This window comes from Scylla paramamosain, chromosome 24, assembly GCF_035594125.1.
Source record: "Scylla paramamosain isolate STU-SP2022 chromosome 24, ASM3559412v1, whole genome shotgun sequence".
Classification (NCBI taxonomy): domain Eukaryota; kingdom Metazoa; phylum Arthropoda; class Malacostraca; order Decapoda; family Portunidae; genus Scylla; species Scylla paramamosain.
The window spans coordinates 7,983,797-8,006,500 of NC_087174.1; the positions used below are offsets into that span (position 1 = coordinate 7,983,797).

Here is a 22,704-nt window from a genome sequence, read left to right on the forward strand (position 1 = left end):
TATATATACGAGTGAGAGAGTAAATAAGGAGCGAGGCACAAAGCACGGCTGCAAAGGACGCTAAGGACACAAAGGAGGGAACTCAAAAGGCAAATGGGGAGGAAGATCCTTAAGATGACGGAAGGAGGAGGAGGAGGAGGAGGAGGAGGAGGTAGTGATGGTGGAGAAAAGGGAACACAAAGGAATTCAAAGAAAATCCAAACAACAACAGACCGCTGGATCCTTACATGGCTGTCTGCGTAAGCTACTCTATATCAACCATAAAAAAAAAAAAAAAGAAAAAAAAACTACAGAAGAAGGCTCCTCCTCACCCACCCACTCACCCTACCTCTAGATCTGACAGAAAAGAAAGATATCAGGTAGCAAAAAAAAAAAAAAAAAGGAATATTTTAGAAAAGAGGAAATAAAATAAGAAATTAAAACGACGTCTATTTATGTTAATGGGGAAAAAATATGAAGGCCTGATGAGTGTTTATATCCTGAGGAGGAGGAGGAGGAGGAGGAGGAGGAAAGAAAGGAGGAGGAGAAAGAAGAGAACAGCTCTACGTGTTCATGTTGGGGAAAAAAAAACTGTAGAAGGAAAGTAAGGACAAAATAAAAAAAGGAGAAAAAAAGGGAAAAGAAATAGAGGAAGACAGTGCAAAAGAAGGTGAAAATGACGTGAAATTAAAAGAGAGAGAGAGAGAGAGAGAGAGAGAGAGAGAGAGAGAGAGAGAGAGAGAGAGAGACAGAGAGAGAGAGAGACAGAGAGAGAGCGGTAATGTATATTGTGTCGATTGCGAAAGTGGTCAAGTGGAATGAGATGGAGAAAGTTAAAAGGAGAGACTCTGGTGGGAATGTTGAAAAAAAAAAAATATAGAAAACGGAAGAGAAAAAAGAATAAATGCCCCCCCAGAAAAAAAGTGAAAAAATAAGCGAAAAAAAAATATTAGTGGGATTTTGAATTGAAAAAGATAAATTCATGACCATTGTAATTTATTTTCCCAGACGACGAAATAATTACATGATATTTGACCTCCCCCCTCCCCCCTCCCTCTCTCTCTCTCTCTCTCTCTCTCTCTCTCTCTCTCTCTCTCTCTCTCTCTCTCTCTCTCTCTTGGTCGTCGTCTTCCTCTAAACAAACTCCAATTTTCTCTCAAAACAACATTCATTTCCACAAAGTTCTCCTCCTCCTCCTCCTCCTCCGGTTAAGGATCGATGGCTGGCTTCACGCACACCGATTGCCTGAGATTGTCAACAGAGCCTAGGATCACCCCCTCTTTTGTTATATTGGAAGGGGGAGATGGGAAGGGGAGGAGAGGGAAGGAGGGAACAGGCAGGGACAGGTAGGAGGAGAGAGGGAGGGGTGTTATTGGAAGGAAGGACAGTTGGTATAGGCTATGATGAGGAAAGCTGGATGAAGAGGAGAGAAAGATATGAAAGGAGAATAAGAATAGATGGATGAGAAGGGATGGTAAAAGTAAAAGAAGAGGAGGATGAGAAAATATGGAGAGAAATCGAAAAAATTGGAGGAAGGGAAGGTAGGAGGGAATAAAGGCAGGGTAAGAAGATAGGAACGGAGGGAAGAGAAATAAATGGATAAGAAAGGAAAACAGGAAAGAGGAATAGTTGGAGGACAAGAAGAAGGGAAAGACAAGAAAGAGGAAGATGAGAAAGAAAATAGCAGGAAAGAAAGATAAAAAAACGATGAGTAGAAAAACAGGTTGATGAAAATGGGGAAAAATGTCAGAAACTCAAGAATAAATGATAAAGGAGTAAGTAATGGCAATGAAAAAAGATAGAATGAATGACAGAAAGAAACTGAAGAGAAGGATAAAGGAAGGAGATGATGGAAGGAAAGAACGAAAAAGAAAATAAATAACAAAGAAAGAAGAACGACACTTAGGAGACGTAGAAATAGTAAAGAGACATTTTGCAACTAATATTTATAAACCGTGACACACTAACCTTACACATAATGAGACCTGAATAAATTTATAAACAAATGAGTAAGATATGAATGAATAATGGCAGCTGTGAATGTGGAAATGCTTACAAAGTGGTGACTCAACAGGTGGAGAGAGAGAGTGGGTGAGGTGGAGTGGAGAGAGATGGTGCGAAGTTACGTGAAATGAGGTGGAATGAGATGGAGTAATGTGGAGTAAAGTGGTGTTATGTAGAATTAGGTGGACTGAGGGAAGGTGGACTAATGTGGGATACTGAGTTGAAGGAAGGTGGAATGGCGTGGAGTAATGAATGAGATGAAGTTAAGTAAGGTGGAATCATGTTAGTGAGTTGAAATGTGGTGGAGTAAAGTGGAGTGAGTTTAGGTAAGGTGGAAGAAAGTAGAATGAGGCAGAATGTTTTAATATACGACAGAAAAACGTGGAGTGAAGTGGAGGAAAAACAACAAGGAATGAGCTGGAGTAAAGTGGAATAAGACAGACTAAATTGGAGTAAGATAAAGTAATGGGGAATGTAATGGAATGAATAACAGTAAGGTGGAATTATAAAATGTGGAGTGAGGCATTTTACATTCCTGCACGTTCTTCACTTCCTTCCCCCTCAGTAACTCATTTTCTTCAGTATCTTAATGACACGTGTATTTTTCACTATATTTTCCCAGAGATGCGCGCTATTTTCTTTCATTTCTTTTTTATTATGGTGTTGCCTTAAATTGGTCATTAGTTTTGCATTCGTTTGTTTGTTACAATTAAACTCTATTACACTTTGTTAATGAGAAATCACTGCCTGCCAATAGAATGCTAAATGAATGTTGTGGTCAATACATTTCCACCTATGTATTTATCTTTGTCTGTTTGTCTGTCTGTCTGTTTGTTTGTATTTACCGTCTATTCGTCTATCTATCTATATATACATTTTTCCATTTATCTGTCTACCTATCTATCAATTTATATATCCATCTCTCTATCCATCTACCTGTTAATCCATCTATTTATCTATCAACCCCCATTCTCTCTCTCTCTCTCTCTCTCTCTCTCTCTCTCTCTCTCTCTCTCTCTCTCTCTCTCTCTCTCTCTCTCTCTCTCTCTCTCTCTCTACCCCTCAATTCTTTTCCGACTTGCATCTCTCATCCGTTCATCTCTTCCCTTCCTTTGCTTCCTCACCTCATTCTTCTTCCCCTCTTCTTCACTCTCCACATTCCTTTCCTTTCCCTCTAGGTGTTTTCCTCCACTCATCCCTTTCCTTACATACTTTACCTCTCTCTCTCTCTCTCTCTCTCTCTCTCTCTCTCTCTCTCTCTCTCTCTCTCTCTGTTACTCCATCCTTCTAAAACTTGCCTCCTTCTTCTCTAACTTTTCCTGCTGATTCATTCCTCCACGTTGCCTTCCCTCTCTTCTTCTTCTTCTTCTTCCTCTCCCTCCTCTTCCATATCTCTCTCCACATTCTTCATTCTTCCACAAACATCCTTCATCCTCCTCCATTTCTAATAATCAGTTCTTGCATTTCTTCTCTCTTTCTTCCATTTACTCCTCCACTGTGCTCTTCCTCTTCATTATTTACTTTCCTCCACCTCCTCCTTTCTCGTCCTCCCGTTCACTCTTTGTCTCTTTTCATCCATTCGTTATCCTTCTCCTCCTCCTCCTTAAATTTAATCCCCCACTTTGCTGTTGTTCTTTATTATTTATTTCCTTCCACCTCCTCCTTTCTCCTCTTGCTCCTCATCTCCACCTTTTTTTAATCCATTCATTCCCTCTCTCCTTAACCTTCATCCTCTTGCGGCTCAATCTTCATCTTCCTTTCTCCTCCTCCTCCTCCACCTTCTCTACTTACCTTGTTTCATCTTTCCTTCCACTAACTCCCTTCATTATCTCCGCCTCCACTGTCTTCATCATCCCTTCCTTCATTTTCCTCTGCGTCTTTCATGACTCAAGGTTGTGCATACGATAGTTCAAGACATAATGAGAGTTTGAAGGTATAGAATGTAAGATATTTAAATACAGGTGTGTCATGTTGCCTGGTATTGACTTGAGAGAGGTTTGGAAAGTGCCACATAAGGATAAGAGTTCCAGGAGGGACGTGGATGGAAAGTGTCTGGAAAAGATTCGAAGTGCCTGGAAGTGTGTCATAAGGAATCAAAAGTTCTCTAGAAGGGATTGTATTTTTTTTTCACGTGCACCATTTAAACTTATGATACTTGGATTTTTATTTTTTCTTCTTTTAAATTCTTTCTCTCTTTCATTATAATGCAATCATGTGTTCCTGTAAGGGTTATATGTACTCTCTCTCTCTCTCTCTCTCTCTCTCTCTCTCTCTCTCTCTCTCTCTCTCTCTCTCTCTCTCTCTCTCTCAGGTGTTTATCATCATCTACTTCACCCCATCCTTCATCGCTTCATCCTCTTTCAAAGTCTACGTCGCCGCCCCTCAGCGCCTCCTTCACTTCCTTCACCTCTCCCTCCTTCACCGCCTGCTCCAGACACTTCACATCTTCCTCTAATTGACACTCCTTTGTCTTCTTTCTTTCTGATTGTTGTTGGAGGAATTTTCTTGACTCGTGTGTGTGTGTGTGTGTGTGTGTGTGTGTGTGTGTGTGTGTGTGTGTGTGTGTGTGTGTGTGTGTGTGTGTGTGTGTGTGTGTGTGAGCTACAAGTGCACAGGAGTTGGAACATATAACAAGTTTGTGGATTTTTCTTTCTACAACAAAAAAAAAGTATTAATTTTTGTGTAACTTCTGTCGCCACTCTCTCTCTCTCTCTCTCTCTCTCTCTCTCTCTCTCTCTCTCTCTCTCTCTCTATTCACTGCCAAAAAGGAAGACAGCGCCATTAATATTTTATGAACTGTAAAGATGCGCACCAAAAATTTCTTTTATCTGTTGTGCTCGCGACAAAGTCTTTCTGAAGGGGATCTGAGGGAGGAAATCTGTGGAGAGATTCTTTCCCGCCGGCTGTGTGTCAGAGAAAGGGAAGAGAGGGAAAGAGAAGGAAGGGGAGATAAAGAAGGAAAGAGAAGGAGGAGACAGAGGAAGAAAGAAAACTAGACCCAGGGGTATCAATTAATGTTAAATATTCTCTCTCTCTCTCTCTCTCTCTCTCTCTCTCTCTCTCTCTCTCTCTCTCTCTCTCTCTCTCTCTCTCTGCGGGTTGTTGCATGATGAAATGGAGGAAAATATTTGTGATTTTTTTTTTTATACGTTCATTCTCACAAATAAAAACGATGGATTTTTTTCATACTTTCTTCCTCTCACTAATGATAAATTTTAGCTGCTCTTCCACCCTCACGTTGTTCCTCCCCTCTCACTCCCTCTCCTCACCTCTTACCCCCTCCTCCACTCCACCTCCCATCCCCCCTTCACTCCTCCTTTCACCCACCCCTCCACTCCACCTCTCCTTCCTCCAACGTCTCCACGAACTGATGAAAGGAAATTATTAACACTGCGATTTTCAAGAAACAATATTGAAGAACGTGTTTTCAATTTTCGAGTTATGTTTTCGTTCATTCGTTTCCTCCTTCCTTCCTTCCTTTCCTCCCTCCTTCCATTTTCCTTTCCCTCCTCTTATTCCAGTTTTCGTTTTCTTCATATTTCTTGTTATTTGTTTTTTCCCCGCTTTATCGAGGAATATGAAATGTAAAAGATTGTTACTACTACTACTACTACTACTACTACTATTACTACTACCACTTCTACTACTACTACTACTACTACTACTACTACTACAACAACAACTACTACTACTACTACTACTACTACTACTACTACTACTACTACTACTACTAGTCTCAGTTTTCTTCGCTCACTCTTATTTCAATACAAGGAAATTGAGACAAGATGAAAAATAGAGAGAGAGAGAGAGAGAGAGAGAGAGAGAGAGAGAGAGAGAGAGAGAGAGAGAGAGAGAGAGAGAGAGAGAGAGAGAGAGAGAGAATATTCTACCCACTTTTTAAAATGAGAAAGACAAATGCACACACTTTAATATATTTCTTTTCTCTCATTCCGCATACACTTGTTTCGTCACCTCTCTCTCTCTCTCTCTCTCTCTCTCTCTCTCTCTCTCTCTCTCTCTCTCTCTCTCTCTCTCTCTCTCTCTCTCTCTCTCTCTCTCTTCTTCTTTCGCTTCCCTTCCCCTTCCTCTTTTAATTTCTTGTTACGATATTTCCATTTATCTGTTTCCGTTATTCTGTTTATCACATTCTGTCCAATATGATGCCTATTATCACGCCTTCTTCCCTTCTTCTCTTTCTCCTTAGGGATTTCTCGTATCCGTATCTCCTTCCTTGCTTTTCTTCCATCTATATATTTTTTTTTCCTAACTTAATTGGTTTGCTGCAGAGAAATGTATATTGGAATATGTATGTATAAAATTATTTGTTAAAAGTACTAAACATATTGTCTAGTATTTCCTTCCTCTTCTTCCTTGTCTCTCTCCAGCTCCCTGCTTTGTTCCTGCCCCCTCCCCAACACACACACACACACACACACACACCTTCACCCCTGCCCATTCTTCACCAAACCTTCGCCACACTCTACCCCACACCATCCCTCACTCCATGACTCCCTCACTTAATCTTGCTCTCACATAACTTACACACACACACACACACACACACACACACAGCTCTCCCTTAACACTTCATACAAACTCACACGGACACATTTACCCACACTCACACTCACTCACAAATCTTCCTTACCCTGAAAACCCTCATCGCTCACTCACCCAACAAACTCCTCAACTTTCACCCATTAAGTTAGACTAGGTTGAGTTATATGTCGTTCTATTCCACATACTTCATACCTATATCATCCTGCACCCCTTCACAATCCTCTAACTGCCTCACTCAGCAAATTCCTCATTTTTCATCACTTTAATAAGTTTAGTTTAGTTTTAGTTAGGTTAAGTTAAGTTGCACCCAATATTTCTTACACCTTTCATCGAATTTTTATATTTATTTTATTATTATTATTGTTATTATTGTTACATTCAGAGCAGTGTGAAAAAGGTTTACATGTTCACCAAAATAGAAAATAAAAAATACTAAAATGAGAGGCTAATTTTTAACCTGCTAGACTAAACCATTTTAAGTGGCTGTAGAAGAGGATAAGGGTCATCAAGACGCCTCCAGAATTAAGCTGTCCATCCCTTCTGTCCCCAGTGACGTTTTGGGATCTGCAATTTGAGACGGATTTTTCATCTTTTTTATTTTTTTATTTATTTATTTATTTTTTACTTTGGCCATTCTCCCTGACGCGTGAAAACAGATAAATATAAATAGATAGACAGGCAGGCAGACAGAAAGACAAGTAGACAGCAAGATAGGTAAGTAGATAGGTAGACAAAGATAAACATAATTAGATAAATGGGTAGATCGACAAACAGATAAGTAAATAGATACAAACGGAGAGGTAGATAGATAGACGGATATATACCGTAGATACAAAAATAAATACAGAGGGATAGGTAAATAAACTAATAAATAAACAGTAAAATAAAAATAAAATAGGTGGATGGGTAGATAAACAGATAAAATGATACAAACAGGCAAATATACACAGACAGACAGACAGACAGATACACAGATAAATAGATAAAGAAATAAATAAACAAATCAATGAATATACAAACAGCAACACCTCTCAGTACACTCACCAGATACACCCTGGAGGAGCGGCGCTGGGGTTGGTGTCTGAGTACTGAGTAAAACAGTGACTCAGCCTCATCTAGACGCCCCGTGTTGAGGTACAGCTTACCCAGGCTTTCCCCGACCTCCGCCTCCCAGGTCACCGCCAAGGCTCTGCAGAGGAGGTGTCCAGAGGTGAGTGGGGGAGTGGTGTGTGAAGATGTGAGGACTGGTGTGTGCTGTAGTGATTGGTGTGTGTGTGTGTAGAAAGGTGTGATTATTGGTGTGTGAAGTTGTGATCATTGGTGGTAAGTAAAGTGTGGTGTGTTGTTTTTTATGTTTCTAGTTGATGAACATAAACACAAGGAAAAAACGGAAGCTGCTGGAAGCCATCAGGCCAACACGTGGCAGACCCGAAGGTGTCGAGAGACGGGTGGTGGCGTGTGGTGAATAAAGGCGTGGCAGGTTGTTTTTTTCACGGTTTGAGTTGATGAACGTAACATAATGGGAAGATGCAGGAGGAGAGTAAGTCTGAGATAGATGGTGATGATAATGGTGATAGTGATAGTGGTCATAACAATAGATGGAAAAGAAGAGTGAAGTCGAACCATTAGGCATATTACTTTCCAAACACACACACACACACACACACACACACACACACAAATACTGAGCCTTGGAAATTATAATTCAACATTTTTAAGGATGAAAAAGGCAATTCTGCAAAGGGAACAATCAGAGTGGCTTTAATCGCCCAGGTAAAAATGAGTACTTTTAGAGATTAGTAATTCTAAATACCGGTGCTTTCTCTCTTGTTTGTGATACGAAATGCGAAATATTTTTAAAATTTCTGGATGGGCAAGAATAATAAATAGATGTAAAAACAGCCGTAGTAGTGGTGGTGATGGTAGTAGCAGTGGTAGTGGTAGTAGCAGTAGTAGCAGTAGTAGTAGTAGTAGTAGTAGTAGTAGTAGTACGGGGAGGAGGAGGAGGTAAGGAAAATAATATTCATTAAGTATCATATAATTCACTGTGTTGTTGTTGTTGTTGTTGTTATTAATGTTGTTGCTGTTTTTGCCTTTGTTCATTCTTTTGTCATAATTTTACACACACACACACACACACACACACACACACACACACACACACACACACACACACACACACACACACACACACAAAAAAAAAATAAAATAAGATAAAAAGTAAAAAAATATATATATAGGAAAAAGACCTAAATATTCTCTCATCGAGGCAGAAAATTGCAAGACAAACGATAAAACACGCTTCATCCGCATACATATTCAGAAAAAAACATACAAAGAAATGGGAGAAAAATGTCCCTAATTAAAAAGGAAAAAACAAAAATGCAAGAAAAATGAGAAAAATCCCATGTTCAATTACTGATGCAAAGCTCCCTCCCTCTCTCTCTCTCTCTCTCTCTCTCTCTCTCTCTCTCTCTCTCTCTCTCTCTCTCTCTCTCTCTCTTGGCTCGTCTTTCGCCTTCAACTTCGCTTCCTTTTCAATTTCTCTTTCACCATGACATTCACTTTCATTTTTTTCATTTTCTCCTCCGTTTTTGTATTTTTTCCCTTGTCTTCCTCTTCCTTTCCATTACCTGCTCCTCCTCCTCCTGTTTCGTTCTCAAGGAGGAAATGAGAGAGAGAGAGAGAGAGAGAGAGAGAGAGAGAGAGAGAGAGAGAGAGAGAGAGAGAGAGAGAGAGAGAGAGAGAGAGAGAGAGAGAGAGAGAGAGAGAGAGAGAGAGAGAGAGAGAGAGAGAGAGAGAGAGAGAGAGAGAGAGAGAGAGAGAGAGAGAGAGAGAGAGAGAGAGAGAGAGAGAGAGAGAGAGAGAGAGAGAGAGAGAGAGAGAGAGAGAGTTTGAAAAGGAAAGGATGAAAGGAAAAGAAAAAGAAAAGAATAATAGCAAGTTCTCAGTATTACGTTTTCATATTTCTTTTACATATTTTAGTATAATATATATTTTTTCCACTTTATATTAGTAGGAGTTTCTAATTACTCAATGTTCACTTTTTATTATTACGATTATTATTTTTTTTTGTTATTATCCTCATCATTATCACTGGTATTATCTATTCACGTATTTCATCTATTTCATATAAAACTTCATCCAAATATTTCATACATTCCTTCCTGTTAAACCAACACGATCCTTCCTTCACTCCTCTATCTTCATAACTTCATTATTTCGTACGTTTCATGCTTCATTAACTTTTAACTTCATAACATTCTCTTTTCTTGACTTCAAAACTTCATGGCTTCCACTCGTCATGACTTCAAAAACTTCACAACTTTCGCTCTTCACACCTTCAAAAACTTCACAACTTCCAATCTTCACACCTTCAAAACTTCACAACTTCCAATCTTCACAACTTCCAATCTTCACAACTTCCACTCTTCACAACTTCATAACTTTCTTCGTATTTCCCTCAAGACACACTCATAACTCTTCTTTCTATTATCATCACCCTCCACTGCCCCACCATTATAACAAACTCCCATCTCTCCTAGCATAAGTTCTTCCTGTCGTCTATAATGTAATCTACGTAATTCTTGGAACTAAGTCTCTCTCGTCTGTCATTTCTATTTGTATTTCTATTTCTACCGGTATGCCAAGGAAGATGACGTGGCAGATAATAAAAATGAACAGAGGTCGCACAGCACTTAAGATAATAACACTCTACGAGTACATTAAAATTACACTAAAATTGATCGATTAGGATTCCACAGGTAATTTTCTTCCTGCAACTTTTCCTCCTCCTCTTCCTACTACTACTACTACTACTACTACTACCTCCTCCTCTTCCACCTCCTCCTCCTCCTCCTCCTCGTTCCTGTCCTTTTCATAGCCATTTATTATTATCATTCTGTTAGGTGCCCACGTCTCCTAAAGCATTCCTGCAGGCGACCAGCACAGTATTGACAAAGTTTTCAAGGTAAGGAGGTTCCACTTCAAGGCAAACTTTACGCACAGCCGAATGTAGTCTTGGTATTATTAATTTTGTTCCTATGTAATGAAATCTCCCCCTTTCACTCCAGGTTCTCTTCCTTGGTAATTTTGTGTAATTTTGATATCTGTACCTTCTGTGAAATGTTCTTTTTGTCTTCTTCCTAAGTAATCCAAAGTAATCTTGCTATTTGCCCCTTCTGTGAAATCCCCTCATACTCTCTCCCGCTTCTTTTTTTATGTAATTTGATGTAATCGCTGTTTACGTTCCTTTTGTGGAATCCTGATGTCAACTCTTCATATACAATACGATTAAGACTCGCCTTTACCTCTCTTACCTACTAGTAAATAGTTATCTGTAACCTTAAAATAGATTATGCCCTTCCTATGAAATTCTGGTACCTGTTTTTACGTAATCTTATAAAACTTAAAACTTTCTATTCCCCTCTCCCTCCCCTCTGAATGTCAACTCTAGACGCTGGTTAGGGAAGGTAAATAAATAAGCTCCCATTCCTGATACGGTAGTTAGCTCTCCAAGAAGTTGTGTTTAAGGGCAGCGTGTTGTGTTCCAGGTCACCGTTATTCGTGTAGGTTAAATAAGCCACCCCAGAGAAAAGTGTAAGTGGTTGTCCTCTCTCTCTCTCTCTCTCTCTCTCTCTCTCTCTCTCTCTCTCTCTCTCTCTCTCTCTCTCTCTCTCTCTCTCTTTTGTGAATATGAAACTACCGACAGATCGACCGTCTAGCTAACTAATGTACGCGCGCGCGCGCGCGCGCGCACACACACACACACACACACACACACACACACACACACACACACACACACACACACACACAGAGAAGCCTCCCCTAACAACATCGATACAGAATAAATAAGGTTAGCTGAGGAGGAGGAGGAGAAGGAGGAGGAGGAGGAGGAGGAGGAGGAGGAGGAGGAGGAGGAGGAAGAGGAGGAGGAGGTATGCGGATAAAAAGATAAATATAAAGACTGATGATGATGATGATGATGATGATGATAAGGAGGAGGAGACGAAGCTCAAATGATTGGCGGAGGAAGAAAATGTAAAGAAATAAACAAGAGGCGGAAAATAAGGAAAAGCAAGAAAACAAAAAAAAGAAAGAAAAGAAAACGCTACATCTCAGACAGAAGAAAAGAGGAAAAAAAAAACGAAAAGAAAAGAAAGACGGATGAAAGGAGTAGTCTATATAGAGTGTACAGAGCCATCTTTGTCACCCTACACACACACACACACACACACACACACACACACACACACACACACACACATACCTTTTATAGAGACGCTCGGCCTGTGCATTATGACTTAGGGAGATCATTAACCCAGCCGTGTTGACCAGAGCCACCGTGTGTTGAGGGTCCAAGCCAAGGGCCGCCTCATAGTGCATCAGTGCCGCCTCTCTCCGACCTGCGAGGGGAAGGCAGAAGGAGGAGTGTTAGTGGAGGAAGGTTAGGTGAGAGGGAAGGTGGTGCTAGGTCAGGGTTAATAGGGAGAGAGGGAGGGAGAGAGAGAGAGAGAGAGAGAGAGAGAGAGAGAGAGAGAGAGAGAGAGAGAGAGAGAGAGAGAGAGAGAGAGAGAGAGAGAGAGAGAGAGAGAGAGAGAGAGAGAGAGAGAGAGAGAGATAGGATGACTGACAGACTGAAATAACTAGAGACAGACAGACAGAAACACAAAACAAAACAGACATATAGGTAGATAGATAAACAGATACAAATGCAGATGAATGGACAGAAAGACGAATAAAATTAATCGATAAACAGACAGATAAATAACAAGACAGCCAAACAGACAGACAGACAGCCAGCCAGCTAGCTAGACAACCAGCCACTCAGCCACTCAGCCAACCAGCCAGACAGACAGACAGAGGTTAATGATATATGGACAAAAGGCAGGACAGGGAGCGTTAGGTCTTAGGGTTACTGAAGGAGAGCGAAGAAGACAGATGATACAAAAGGGAACAAAGGGAAGTCCTATTAGTGGAGGAAAAAAGGCAAATGGAAAAGGACTGTTATGCCTTACTTTGGAATCTGGAGAGTGGGGAGGGAGAACAGGTGAAAAGAAAAAGTGTAACGTGTTATTTAAAATAGCTGAAGGAAAGTGAAAGAAGTGAAGGTTGGGAAGGAAAGTAAAAGAACAGATGGGGAAAGGAAAGTGAAAGAAGTGAAGGTTAGAAAGGAAAGCAAAGAAAAATGAAAAAAAGTGACGTTTTACTTAGAACTGTTGAAGGAAGGTGGAAGAAGTGAAAGTCAGGAAAGAAAAGCAAAAAAATAACATGAAAAAAGTCAGATTTGCCGAAACTGAAAGGTTAGGAAGGAAAGCAAATAAGGAAAGATAGGAAAGAAGTGCCACATGTTACTTAGCAATAATCAAAGAAAGTGAAAGAAGTCAAGGTTAAGAAGGAAAGTAAAAAAAAGGTTAGATGAAAAAAAGACACGTTACTTAGAATTACTTAGAAAAAGTCAAAGAATAGAAGGTCAGGGGAGGAGAGCAAGGAATAGAAGGGGAAGGTAGATGTAATAAGATTAGGTGGGCAAGGTGACAATTCCCTTTTTGGGACTGGAATTTTTAGGGAGCCCTTTTTCTACTGTCTTTTTTGTTGCCCTTGGCCAGATCCCTTTGCACACAAAAAATGAGGAAAAAAAAAGGTAAAAAGGTTAGTTTGGAAAGGTTAGTTAGTAGGAGGTGTTGGGGGAAATAGACGTTTTAGTTTAGTGATGTTGGGGGGAAAAAAGGGAGAAGGAAAAAGAATGTTAATCACTCAGTAAGGATTAATGTACGTGAAAAAAAAGGAAATGAAGGGGAAAGGAAATGAAGAGGGGAGAGAGGTGTTACACTATGGAAAAGCAGAATAAAAGATACATGGAGAAATAAGATGAAAGGAAGTGGTGGAAAACATAGGAGTGTTGATTAGAAAGAGAGTCGAGGGAAGAGTGGGAAGGGAAAGGTAAGGATGGTTTGGAAAAGATAGATAATGACTGAAAAGGTAGGAAATGTAATATTATTGTTAAGATTAGATGAAAGGAAGGAAAGAGAGAGAGAGAGAGAGAGAGAGAGAGAGAGAGAGAGAGAGAGAGAGAGAGAGAGAGAGAGAGAGAGAGAGAGAGAGAGAGAGAGAGAGAGAGAATATAGGTTACATGGAAGGTATATATATCAAGGATGAGAGGAAGAGTAAAAAGGAAGGAAGGAAGAGGAGAATAGTAAGAAGGGAGAGAGGGGAGGCAGATGATGAGGAACAAGGGAGATGGACACTAATAAGACGAAGGGAAGAAAAGATCAATGACATAAGAAACAAAAAGACAACATTGTCTCTTTCCTTCTCCTTCTTTTTCCTTCTTCTCTTCTCCACTTTATCATCTTCGTACTCTTTAATCATCCCAACTTGAAGATTCCTTTCCTCTTTACCTCTCCTCCTCCTCCTCCTCCTCCTCTTCCCCCTTAATTCTTCTTTAATCTGCAACATACTTAACCTCATTCTAACTCGTACATCCTCTTCTTCCTACTTCTCATCTTATCCTTCCTCCTTTTCTTCCTCTTCCTTCACCACCAACCAACCCTTGTCTGTTTCTCTAAGTCTATCTTCACTTTTTTTTTGTGATTACTTCTCTCTTATTCTTGTCTTTATCCTCTTTCCTTCTTCCCTGCTACGCATCATCCCTACCAGCCCAGGGATCCCGAAGACTAAAAATGAATTAGCTTTGCCCTTGATCCGACAAGACGAGACTCACAAAATCCAACTCTTTTACCCCAGAGGATGAGCATCAGCAGGAGGAGGAGGAGGAGGAGGAGGAGGAGGAGGAGGAGGAGGAGGAGGAGGAGGAGGAGGAGGAGAAGAAGAAGGAAGAGAAGAAGGATGGAGAGGAGGAGGAGGAGGAGGAGGAGGAGGAGGAGGAGGAGGAGGAGGAGGAGGAGGAGGAGGAGGAGGAGGAGGAGGAGGAGGGAGGAAGGAGAATGAGGAGAAAATGAAAGTAAAAGGAAAGGAATAGAGAAAATGAAATACTGAATGTGTGTGTGTGAGAGAGAGAGAGAGAGAGAGAGAGAGAGAGAGAGAGAGAGAGAGAGAGAGAGAGAGAGAGAGAGAGAGAGAGAGAGAGAGAGAGAGAGAATACCTCCTATTAGTGCCTTGGTCACAAAACACGCGAGGAGAACCTTAAAATCTTTTCTGCGACGGAGAAAAATATAGGAGGAGGAGGAGGAGGAGGAGGAGGAGGAGGAGGAGGAGGAGGAGGAGGAGGAGGAGGAGGTCAAGGACAAGAAAGAGCGGTAAAAGCAGGAAGATGACACACATAAATAATGAATATAAACATGAAGAGAAAATGATAATAAAAACAAACTAAAAACACAGATCCACGAACCCAAACACGCAACAAAACCAAACAAATTCTGAACTAATCATTTAAACATCCACCTGACAATCTATTCATCCACCTGCCTTCCATTCCACCCCAACCCATGCACCATCCACCGGTATCCACTCCCCTGCACATCTTTCAATCAATCTCTCTGTCTATCGAAGGAAAACACATTTCTACCTCATCCTTAACTTTGCAGAGTCCAAATGCCAACGAAATACGAAGTTCTGGGAAAGACAGACGGGAGGAAGAGACAGGGAAAGGAAGGAGGGAGGGATGAGAAGTGATGGAACGGAGGAGGGAATGAGAAGTGAAGGAAGAGGAAGAGAGGGGATGGTGGATGGGAGGAAGGCAGAAGTCCAAGAGCAGGACGAGATGTGACAGAAGTGAGAGGGAGGGAAGGCGCGAAGAAAGATTGAAAGGAAGACGTGATAGGCAACGAAAGGGAATGGGAAGCAAGGGAGTGATGAAGAGGAGGAGGAATGATGGGAAAATGGTGAGACAAGACAGGAAATGAGGTAAGTGGGAGGAGGAGAATAAAGACAAGGGATGAAGAATGAGTTGAAAAAAGGGAAAAAAAAGGAAAAAAGGAGAGGAGGAAGAGGAAAATGAAGATGGAAGGAGAAGGATGGCACTAATGAAAGACTGAAATATGTCACACACACAAACACACACACACACACATTTCGGGGGAAGGAACGAGAAAAAAAATCATACTAAATATATAAATCCAGGGAGATAAGACGAAAAGAGAGACAACAAGAAAGAATGGTAAAGCAATAAGGAATAAATCAAAGAGAAAGCGCAAAAAAACGTAACATTGAGGAGGAGGAGGAGGAGGAGGAGGAGGAGGAGGAGGAGGAGGAGGAGGAGGAGGAGGAGAGCTTGGCAACATTTTAAGATTCTTGGCCACACATGTCGCCTTTCACCTGACCTGACCGAGAAAAAAAATCTAAAACAAAATTCACACGAAATAAGAAATAAATAAATAAATAAATAAATAAAATAAAATAAAAACCAACACAAAGAAAGAAAACGTAAAAAAAAAAAAAAAAAAAAAACACTTTCTATACAGTACCCACGAAATACAACTACGAGTATATAAGTCAATGAGAGGTCAGGTCACTCTAATAAGGGGGTCAGGTGAGAGAAGGCTACGTGACCTCTCTCTCTCTCTCTCTCTCTCTCTCTCTCTCTCTCTCTCTCTCTCTCTCTCTCTCTCTCTCTCTCTCTCTCTCTCTCTCTCACATAGGTCACTGAGAAGCGTGGCGTGTTTTGCTTATTTATTTAAGTGTTTATATTCTACGTGATGAGTCTCTCTCTCTCTCTCTCTCTCTCTCTCTCTCTCTCTCTCTCTCTCTCTCTCTCTCTCTCTCAGCGGCTCCACCATGATCATGTGTCAGAAAGCAATGATGCGAGAGAGAGAGAGAGAGAGAGAGAGAGAGAGAGAGAGAGAGAGAGAGAGAGAGAGAGAGAGAGAGAGAGAGAGAGAGAGAGAGAGACGACACACACACACACACACACCCTCTCGTCACGCTAACCATCAGTCTGCACACGAGCGCCTTGTGAAATAGTACACAAAAAGACGAATACCCGAGAAACACCTGGCGGGAGAGAGGGAGTGGGGGAGGCAGGTACAGGTATCGGGCTATCAATTATGTAGCAGGTATTGTCTGGTGGGAGGAGGCGTTTACTGCTGTCTGTCTGTCTGTCTGTGTTTTGCGCCTTCCCTGTCACTCATTTATCAGCCTCTCTCTCTCTCTCTCTCTCTCTCTCTCTCTCTCTCTCTCTCTCTCTCTCTCTCTCTCTCTCTCTCTCTCTCTCTCTCTCTCTCTCTCTCTCTCTAAACTTAATTAAGCAGGTCGCACGCACGCTGAGTTTATTCGTTGATGTTGAAAAATACTGATAATATATTTTAAAAAAATCATCAAACATTTACCCATTTTTCTTGCTAAACACTTTGGTGGAGTCAACCTTCACCTTTGGAAAACAGTGCTGTGTAATATTACATGAAGCGGCACCACGCACTACGGAGCAGCGTGGTGACGTGTTGGGGGAGGGGAGAGAGGGTTGTGTGACGCGCATCTTTTTTTGATCATGTTCACGTTTTATTTTTATACGCAGCCACTGGACATGAAGAAAGGAATAAAAAGAAATAAGTAAAAAAATCGAGGCCTCTTTACGAAGTCTGTAAAATATGGAGGGAGAAAACTAATGTCTTCCTCAGCCTTTCCTTCTTCCTTTCCTGCTCTTCCGTGTCGTCTTCCCTGCTTCCTTCAGTCCTTCCTCCTCTTCTTCTTCCTTCACTCCACATAACCATTTCTCATTTCCTTCATTCAATTTTAAAAGATCAAGATTTTATAAGTAATACCTACACACACACACACACACACACACACACACACACACACACCTCCTTATCTATTATCTCCGTGACTTTGAACCAGAAATATAAGAAAAAATCGATCAAACGAGCAACACTCATTAGGAATTTGATCTGACGGCGAGGGAGGAAGTCTCAAATCGATCGTACCTTTGATGAGAACTACGTAAAGGTTCCGCCCCGCCCAACCATTCTCCCTCCTCTCCCCGCCCCGGCCCGCGCCCCACCCACCCCTACATCGAGGTGACGGAGTGCGCGGTGACGTCAGCGCGGCGAAGCGATTACCTGGAATGTCCATTAGAAGTAAACGAGCCATAATCATCATCAGCATAAAAATGTCATTATTGAAGGGATGATACCGTGTGGCGATTCCAAACACACACACACACACACACACACACAGATACAGAGAGAGAGAGAGACTGAAACACACATACACTGAGAAAATTAAATAGACTAACATTATTTTTCAAGCACATTTTTTCACTCTGCACCCTCTTCCTCCACTCTCCCGCATACTAAGAAGGCCAGTGACCCTCGCGCCCCCAGCAAAGGCATTGACGTGCCCGACTTCGTCAGCATCTCAGCGTGACGTGTTTCCCTCAACCAGGTCCCTTCGCTCCCCATGTTAGGAAATTACATGACGTCCACAAACTTTCGGGTTAATTCCATCAATCCTCGCCACGTTTCATTATGTTTAGTTTATACGCCACAGTGTTTCGTGGAGCCAGGTGGTGTTTTTCTTTATATATATATCTTTTTTTTTTCGTATTTCTGACTGAGGTTAATGTACTATTTTTCTCACGGTCTGATGTGTGTGTGTGTGTGTGTGTGTGTGTGTGTGTGTGTGTGTGTGTGTGTGTGTGTGTGTGTGTGTGTGTGTGTGTGTGTGTGTGTGCTTGTGTGTGTGTATCAGTATTTCCAGCACTCCATCACACCACACTCGAATTCCTTTACGTCCATTAGTAGTGTTCGTAAAAGCCCACAATTCCATTCACTTTACAATATACACATGAAAGCAGTAACCTCCTCTTCCTCCTCCTCCTCCTCTTCCTTCTCTTCCTACATCTCTTCTCTGAATATTCCTTAATCCCTTTATTCCTTCCTTCCTTCCTCCTCCTCCTCCTCCTCCTGCTTCTGAATATCATCTCTTTTTTCTTCCTGCTTTTCTCTTCTAAATGTTCCTTCGTTCTTTCCTTCCTCCTCATCCTTCGTCTTCCTTCTGAGTATTCTTGAACTTCTCTCTTCTTTTCTCTCTTATTTTCCTGCTTCTCTCCTGTGAATATTTCCTTATTACTTTCTTCCTTCCTTCGTCATTCTCCTGCTTCTCTCCTATGAATATTCCTTTATCCCTTCTTCTCTTTCCAGATACTCTCTTCTGAATATTTTCTTATTCCTTTCTTTCTTCGCCCTTATCGTGCTTTCCTCCTCCGAACATTTTCTAACTATTTCCTTTCTTCCCTCCTTCTCTTTTCCAGATTCGCTCTTCTGAATGTTTCCTTATTCCTTTCCTCCTTCGTCCTTATCATGTTTTTCGTGTTTGAACACTCTCTTTCTCTTCTTTCCTCCTTCCCTCTTCCTGGATTCTCTCTTCTGAATGTTTCCTAATTCCTTTCTTCCTTCGCCCTTATCGTGGCTTTCTCCTCTGAACACTCTAACTCTTTCTTTTCTCTCCCTCCTCCTTCCCTGACGTAGCCCGGCCATATTACCGTCCCAGGCCCCAAACGCCGCGATTTGCAGGAGGACGACATATTAAATCCTCGACTCAGGGACTTTTCATCACAAATCCCCTCACAACCGCTATTTCTTTTTCCCATCGGCGCTGCTCTTCCTATTATCGTCTCGCTAAAGTCACCCGCTTCTGTCTCAGCCATGAAGGAACTCCTGACAAGTTCTTCATATCAATCTTCCAGCAGCCAAACTTCCCCCAGTGGAGAAGTTCTTTTGTTTGGACTTCTCTGCTTCGCCTCCCTGCATCCCTCCGCCTGCTTTCCTTCCTGCTTTCCAGCCCGCCCGCCTCCCTGCCTGCCTGTCTGTTTCCATCCCTTCACTCTCTCCCTGCTAAGCTGCATCCCTCCTCCTTATACTCTGAGAGACAGAGACTTAGGGTTAAATCTCTCTCTCTCTCTCTCTCTCTCTCTCTCTCTCTCTCTCTCTCTCTCTCTCTCTCTCTCTCTCTCTCTCTCTCTCTTTTTCACAAACACGTTACCTCTCACTCCCACGTATCTTTCTCCCCTTTCCTCTCTTCCTTTTCACGCCTCTGTCACAACTCCCTTTCGTCCCTAGCTTCATATTTACTTCTTAAATATCTCCCAGCGCCCTGCACGCTCTCCTCCTCCAACTCTTCGCCCCACCCCCACCCCCTCCTCCTCCTCTGTCGGTCGCTGCGGGGAAGAAAGCGGAATATGCAAAAGAAAAATATTGATACACGCTTTTCTACACTTCAGAGGCAGAGCGTCGGTGTGTGAGGTGGCAGGAGGGGGCGGGGAAGAGAGGGAGAGGAGGGAGGGAAAGCCAGGTGGTATCGAGCCCTGGAGAGTCGTGGGCTGTGGTTAATTAGCTCTGCCAAGACGCCGCCAACCCCATCACGTATTCTCTTCGGCTCGTGCAAGGAAGTTTGATCCCCTGAGGCGTGGCTGAGAGGCGGCGCAGGGTCATGTGATGTGATAAAGGAGGGATTACGGTGTGTGGGGACGTAATGGAGTGCCGTGGGTCGGTGTAAAGGGAATTTTGGGGTTGTGGGAAGGTGGTGAAGGGTACAGGAATTTTGGGGTGGTTTTGAGACGTGTTGAAAGACAGAAGAGAGAGAGAGTGTGTGTGAGGGGGGTTATGTATGAAGCGGGTGATTGTATGGGGAAGTAATGGAGTGTCGTGGGTTAATGTAAAAGTGGGATTTTTGGGTTGAAGTGAGGTGTTATGAGGAGTAGAAGAGAGAGTAAAGATATGAAGGGAAGAAATGTCTGTGTGGTGAAGCAATGGAAGAAGTAACGTATGTTGAGCTGGAGTAGGAATTTGGAGTACTAAGTAGTGGTTTGGTGTGGTGTGGAGCTGAGGGACACAAGACTGAGGGATTATCATTAGGGGGAAGAGAAGAAATGAATGCTTGGTGAAGTAATGGAGGAGTGAATGCCGTGTGATGAGGTAAAGGAGAAATAGGAAGGCATGAAATATGGTGGGCTTAGAGGAAAAAAAGTGGACACGGTGGAAATTGAGAACTAAAACGAGTGAAATAGACAAGAACTATTACCTGCACAGTTAAAAATAAACTGGCAGGAAACACACATTGAGAGAGAGAGAGAGAGAGAGAGAGAGAGAGAGAGAGAGAGAGAGAGAGAGAGAGAGAGAGAGAGAGAGAGAGAGAGAGAGAGAGAGAGAGAGAGAGAGAGAGTTACGGAACGATATACCTAGAATAAAAGGGGGAAAGATATTGATGATTGTGCTGAAAACAAGACAATGATAGAGAGTTGATAAAGACACGTGAAGAGAAGAGGATCAGTACATGGAAGAGAGAGGAGAGATGGATTTGACTCAATAAGGCCAGGAGTTGAGACAGACCGAAGAAGAGGTGGGGAGACTGAATAAAAAGACGAAAGAGAGAGAGAAAGAGGAGAGGGGGAGAGAATTGAGTGGAGTGGAGAACAGAGCCATATGGAAAGGACCAGTAAGGAGCAGGCACCCCCATAAGAGCATTGGAAAAGTAGCAAAAGAATATTGGTGATGGCGCTGTGTATTTCCATCAACACAGGTATACAGGTACACTCTTCCCGGCACCTTACGTCTGGCAGTGGCCTTCTCCTTCAAGTTACATGCAGGTGTTCTTTTCCCAGGTATGGTTCTACTGTTTTTCCTTCCCATTTTGTCCGGACCTTCGCTCTCCTCTTCGTTTGCTCGTTTTTCCTTCCCCTGTTAATGGAGGTGATCGTGTTCCTCTGTCTTGTCTTACTTGGTTCAGCGGGTGCATGGGAGAATGGGTGCAGGATAAATGATATTGTTAGGGCGTATTGGCGTAATGGGTTTAGGATACGTGCGACTCTGTAATGGGGTAATGAGTCTGGGAGAACTAGGATGCTGTAATGGAATAATGGGTGTGATTCTGCGAGGCCTTAATGCTCTATGGATGCTCCAATGGTTATGGGGAATCGAATGGTGAAATTGTAATGGTATAAAGGCTAAGGAGGTTTTGAAAGGTGAATTCTGTGGAGGACGGCGAGGAGAAGGGTACAGTGGGGTGGTGAGTGGGATGAGAGGTCATGGGAAGATGGGCCACGGAAAAAAAAGGATCAAGAGGGAGTTCTGGGGAATAAAAAGACTGTGGGTTCAGATTAGTTTTGCTGTGGGGAAGACAGGACAAGGGCGGAGGGGCGAGGCTGCACCGCTGGGAGAGGGGAGAGGGGAAAGGAAGGCCCCGCGGGGTTTATGGATGGGGTTACAGCTGGTCCAAGAGGGAAGGGGACGAGGGCGCGAGTCGGACCTGTCGTGTAGGGAGTGCCTGAGGGGAGAGAGGGAGGGGAGGGGGAGGAGGAGGGGCAGGGTGCGGCCGAGGGTTCATCAACGGGCCTGGTCGGTGCCCCACGCTCCCCTACTGTACCTCAGCCCTCAGCCTCCCAGCCGGACGGGCCGCGCGGCTTCAATACTCCCGAAATAAAACGCGCACCGCTGAAAGAAAACTCCCGGCACAAACAAACAAACAAACACACACACACACACACGCGCACACACACACAAAAAAAAAAAAAAAAAAAAAAAAAACAGGCAGGGAAATCAACATCAGTTTTTTCTACGATTTCTGTTTTCCCCGCTAGCTACAGCAGCAGTAGCAGGAGCAGCAACAGAAACAGGAGCAGGGCAGGAACAGCGGCAGTAAAAGTAGGAGCCCTGCAGCAGCACCGTGTTTTCCTGGCAAGAACTCGGGGCAAATTACCCTTGAAATTATGGATCACCGCCGGCAGCCACCCACCGATTTTCTGCAGGAAGGCGGCGTAGTTGTTGTGCACGACGGGGTCCGTGGGGCGCGCCTCCAGCAGGGCCAGGTGGAGGTGCTCTGCGTCCACTGGCCTCCCCGCGTCCCCGTACAGCCCCGCCAGCGCCGACACCGCGTCCCTGTTCGTGGCGTCATGGCGTAGACTCTCCTCCAGCAGCGCCACGGCCTCCCCCACCTTGCCCTCCTTCCTGTTGGGGACACACGAGGGAGGGAAGTGATGTAACGCAGAGGGTCAGGGGAAGGAAGGGGGAGTTAGTGACGTGACAGGAAGAGATGAAGGGAGAATGGGGAGGGAGGGAGGAATGGAGACTTTAGTTGGTGTGACTGAGTTTTGGAGGGAATGGAGGAGGAGGGAATGGCAGAGGAAGGATAGGAAGGAAGGGAAGGAGAGAGGGAGGGACTGGTAAGGTAGTGACGTGACTAATGGAAGGAGGGAGGGAAGGAGGA

General features: G+C 43.0%; 1 protein-coding gene across 1 annotated transcript in view; it reads right to left on the reverse strand.

Annotated features, from left to right (window-relative positions):
• Positions 1 to 22,704, reverse strand: part of LOC135112517 (protein O-mannosyl-transferase TMTC1-like) — a 205,578-nt gene that overhangs the window by 4,660 nt on the left and 178,214 nt on the right. Inside the window, exons 13-15 of the mRNA XM_064026932.1 lie at positions 22,234 to 22,445; positions 11,816 to 11,951; positions 7,588 to 7,732 (exon numbers count right to left, since the gene is read on the reverse strand). Coding sequence (XP_063883002.1) covers positions 7,588 to 7,732; positions 11,816 to 11,951; positions 22,234 to 22,445 — 493 coding nt within the window. The remainder of the gene's footprint in view (positions 1 to 7,587; positions 7,733 to 11,815; positions 11,952 to 22,233; positions 22,446 to 22,704) is intronic.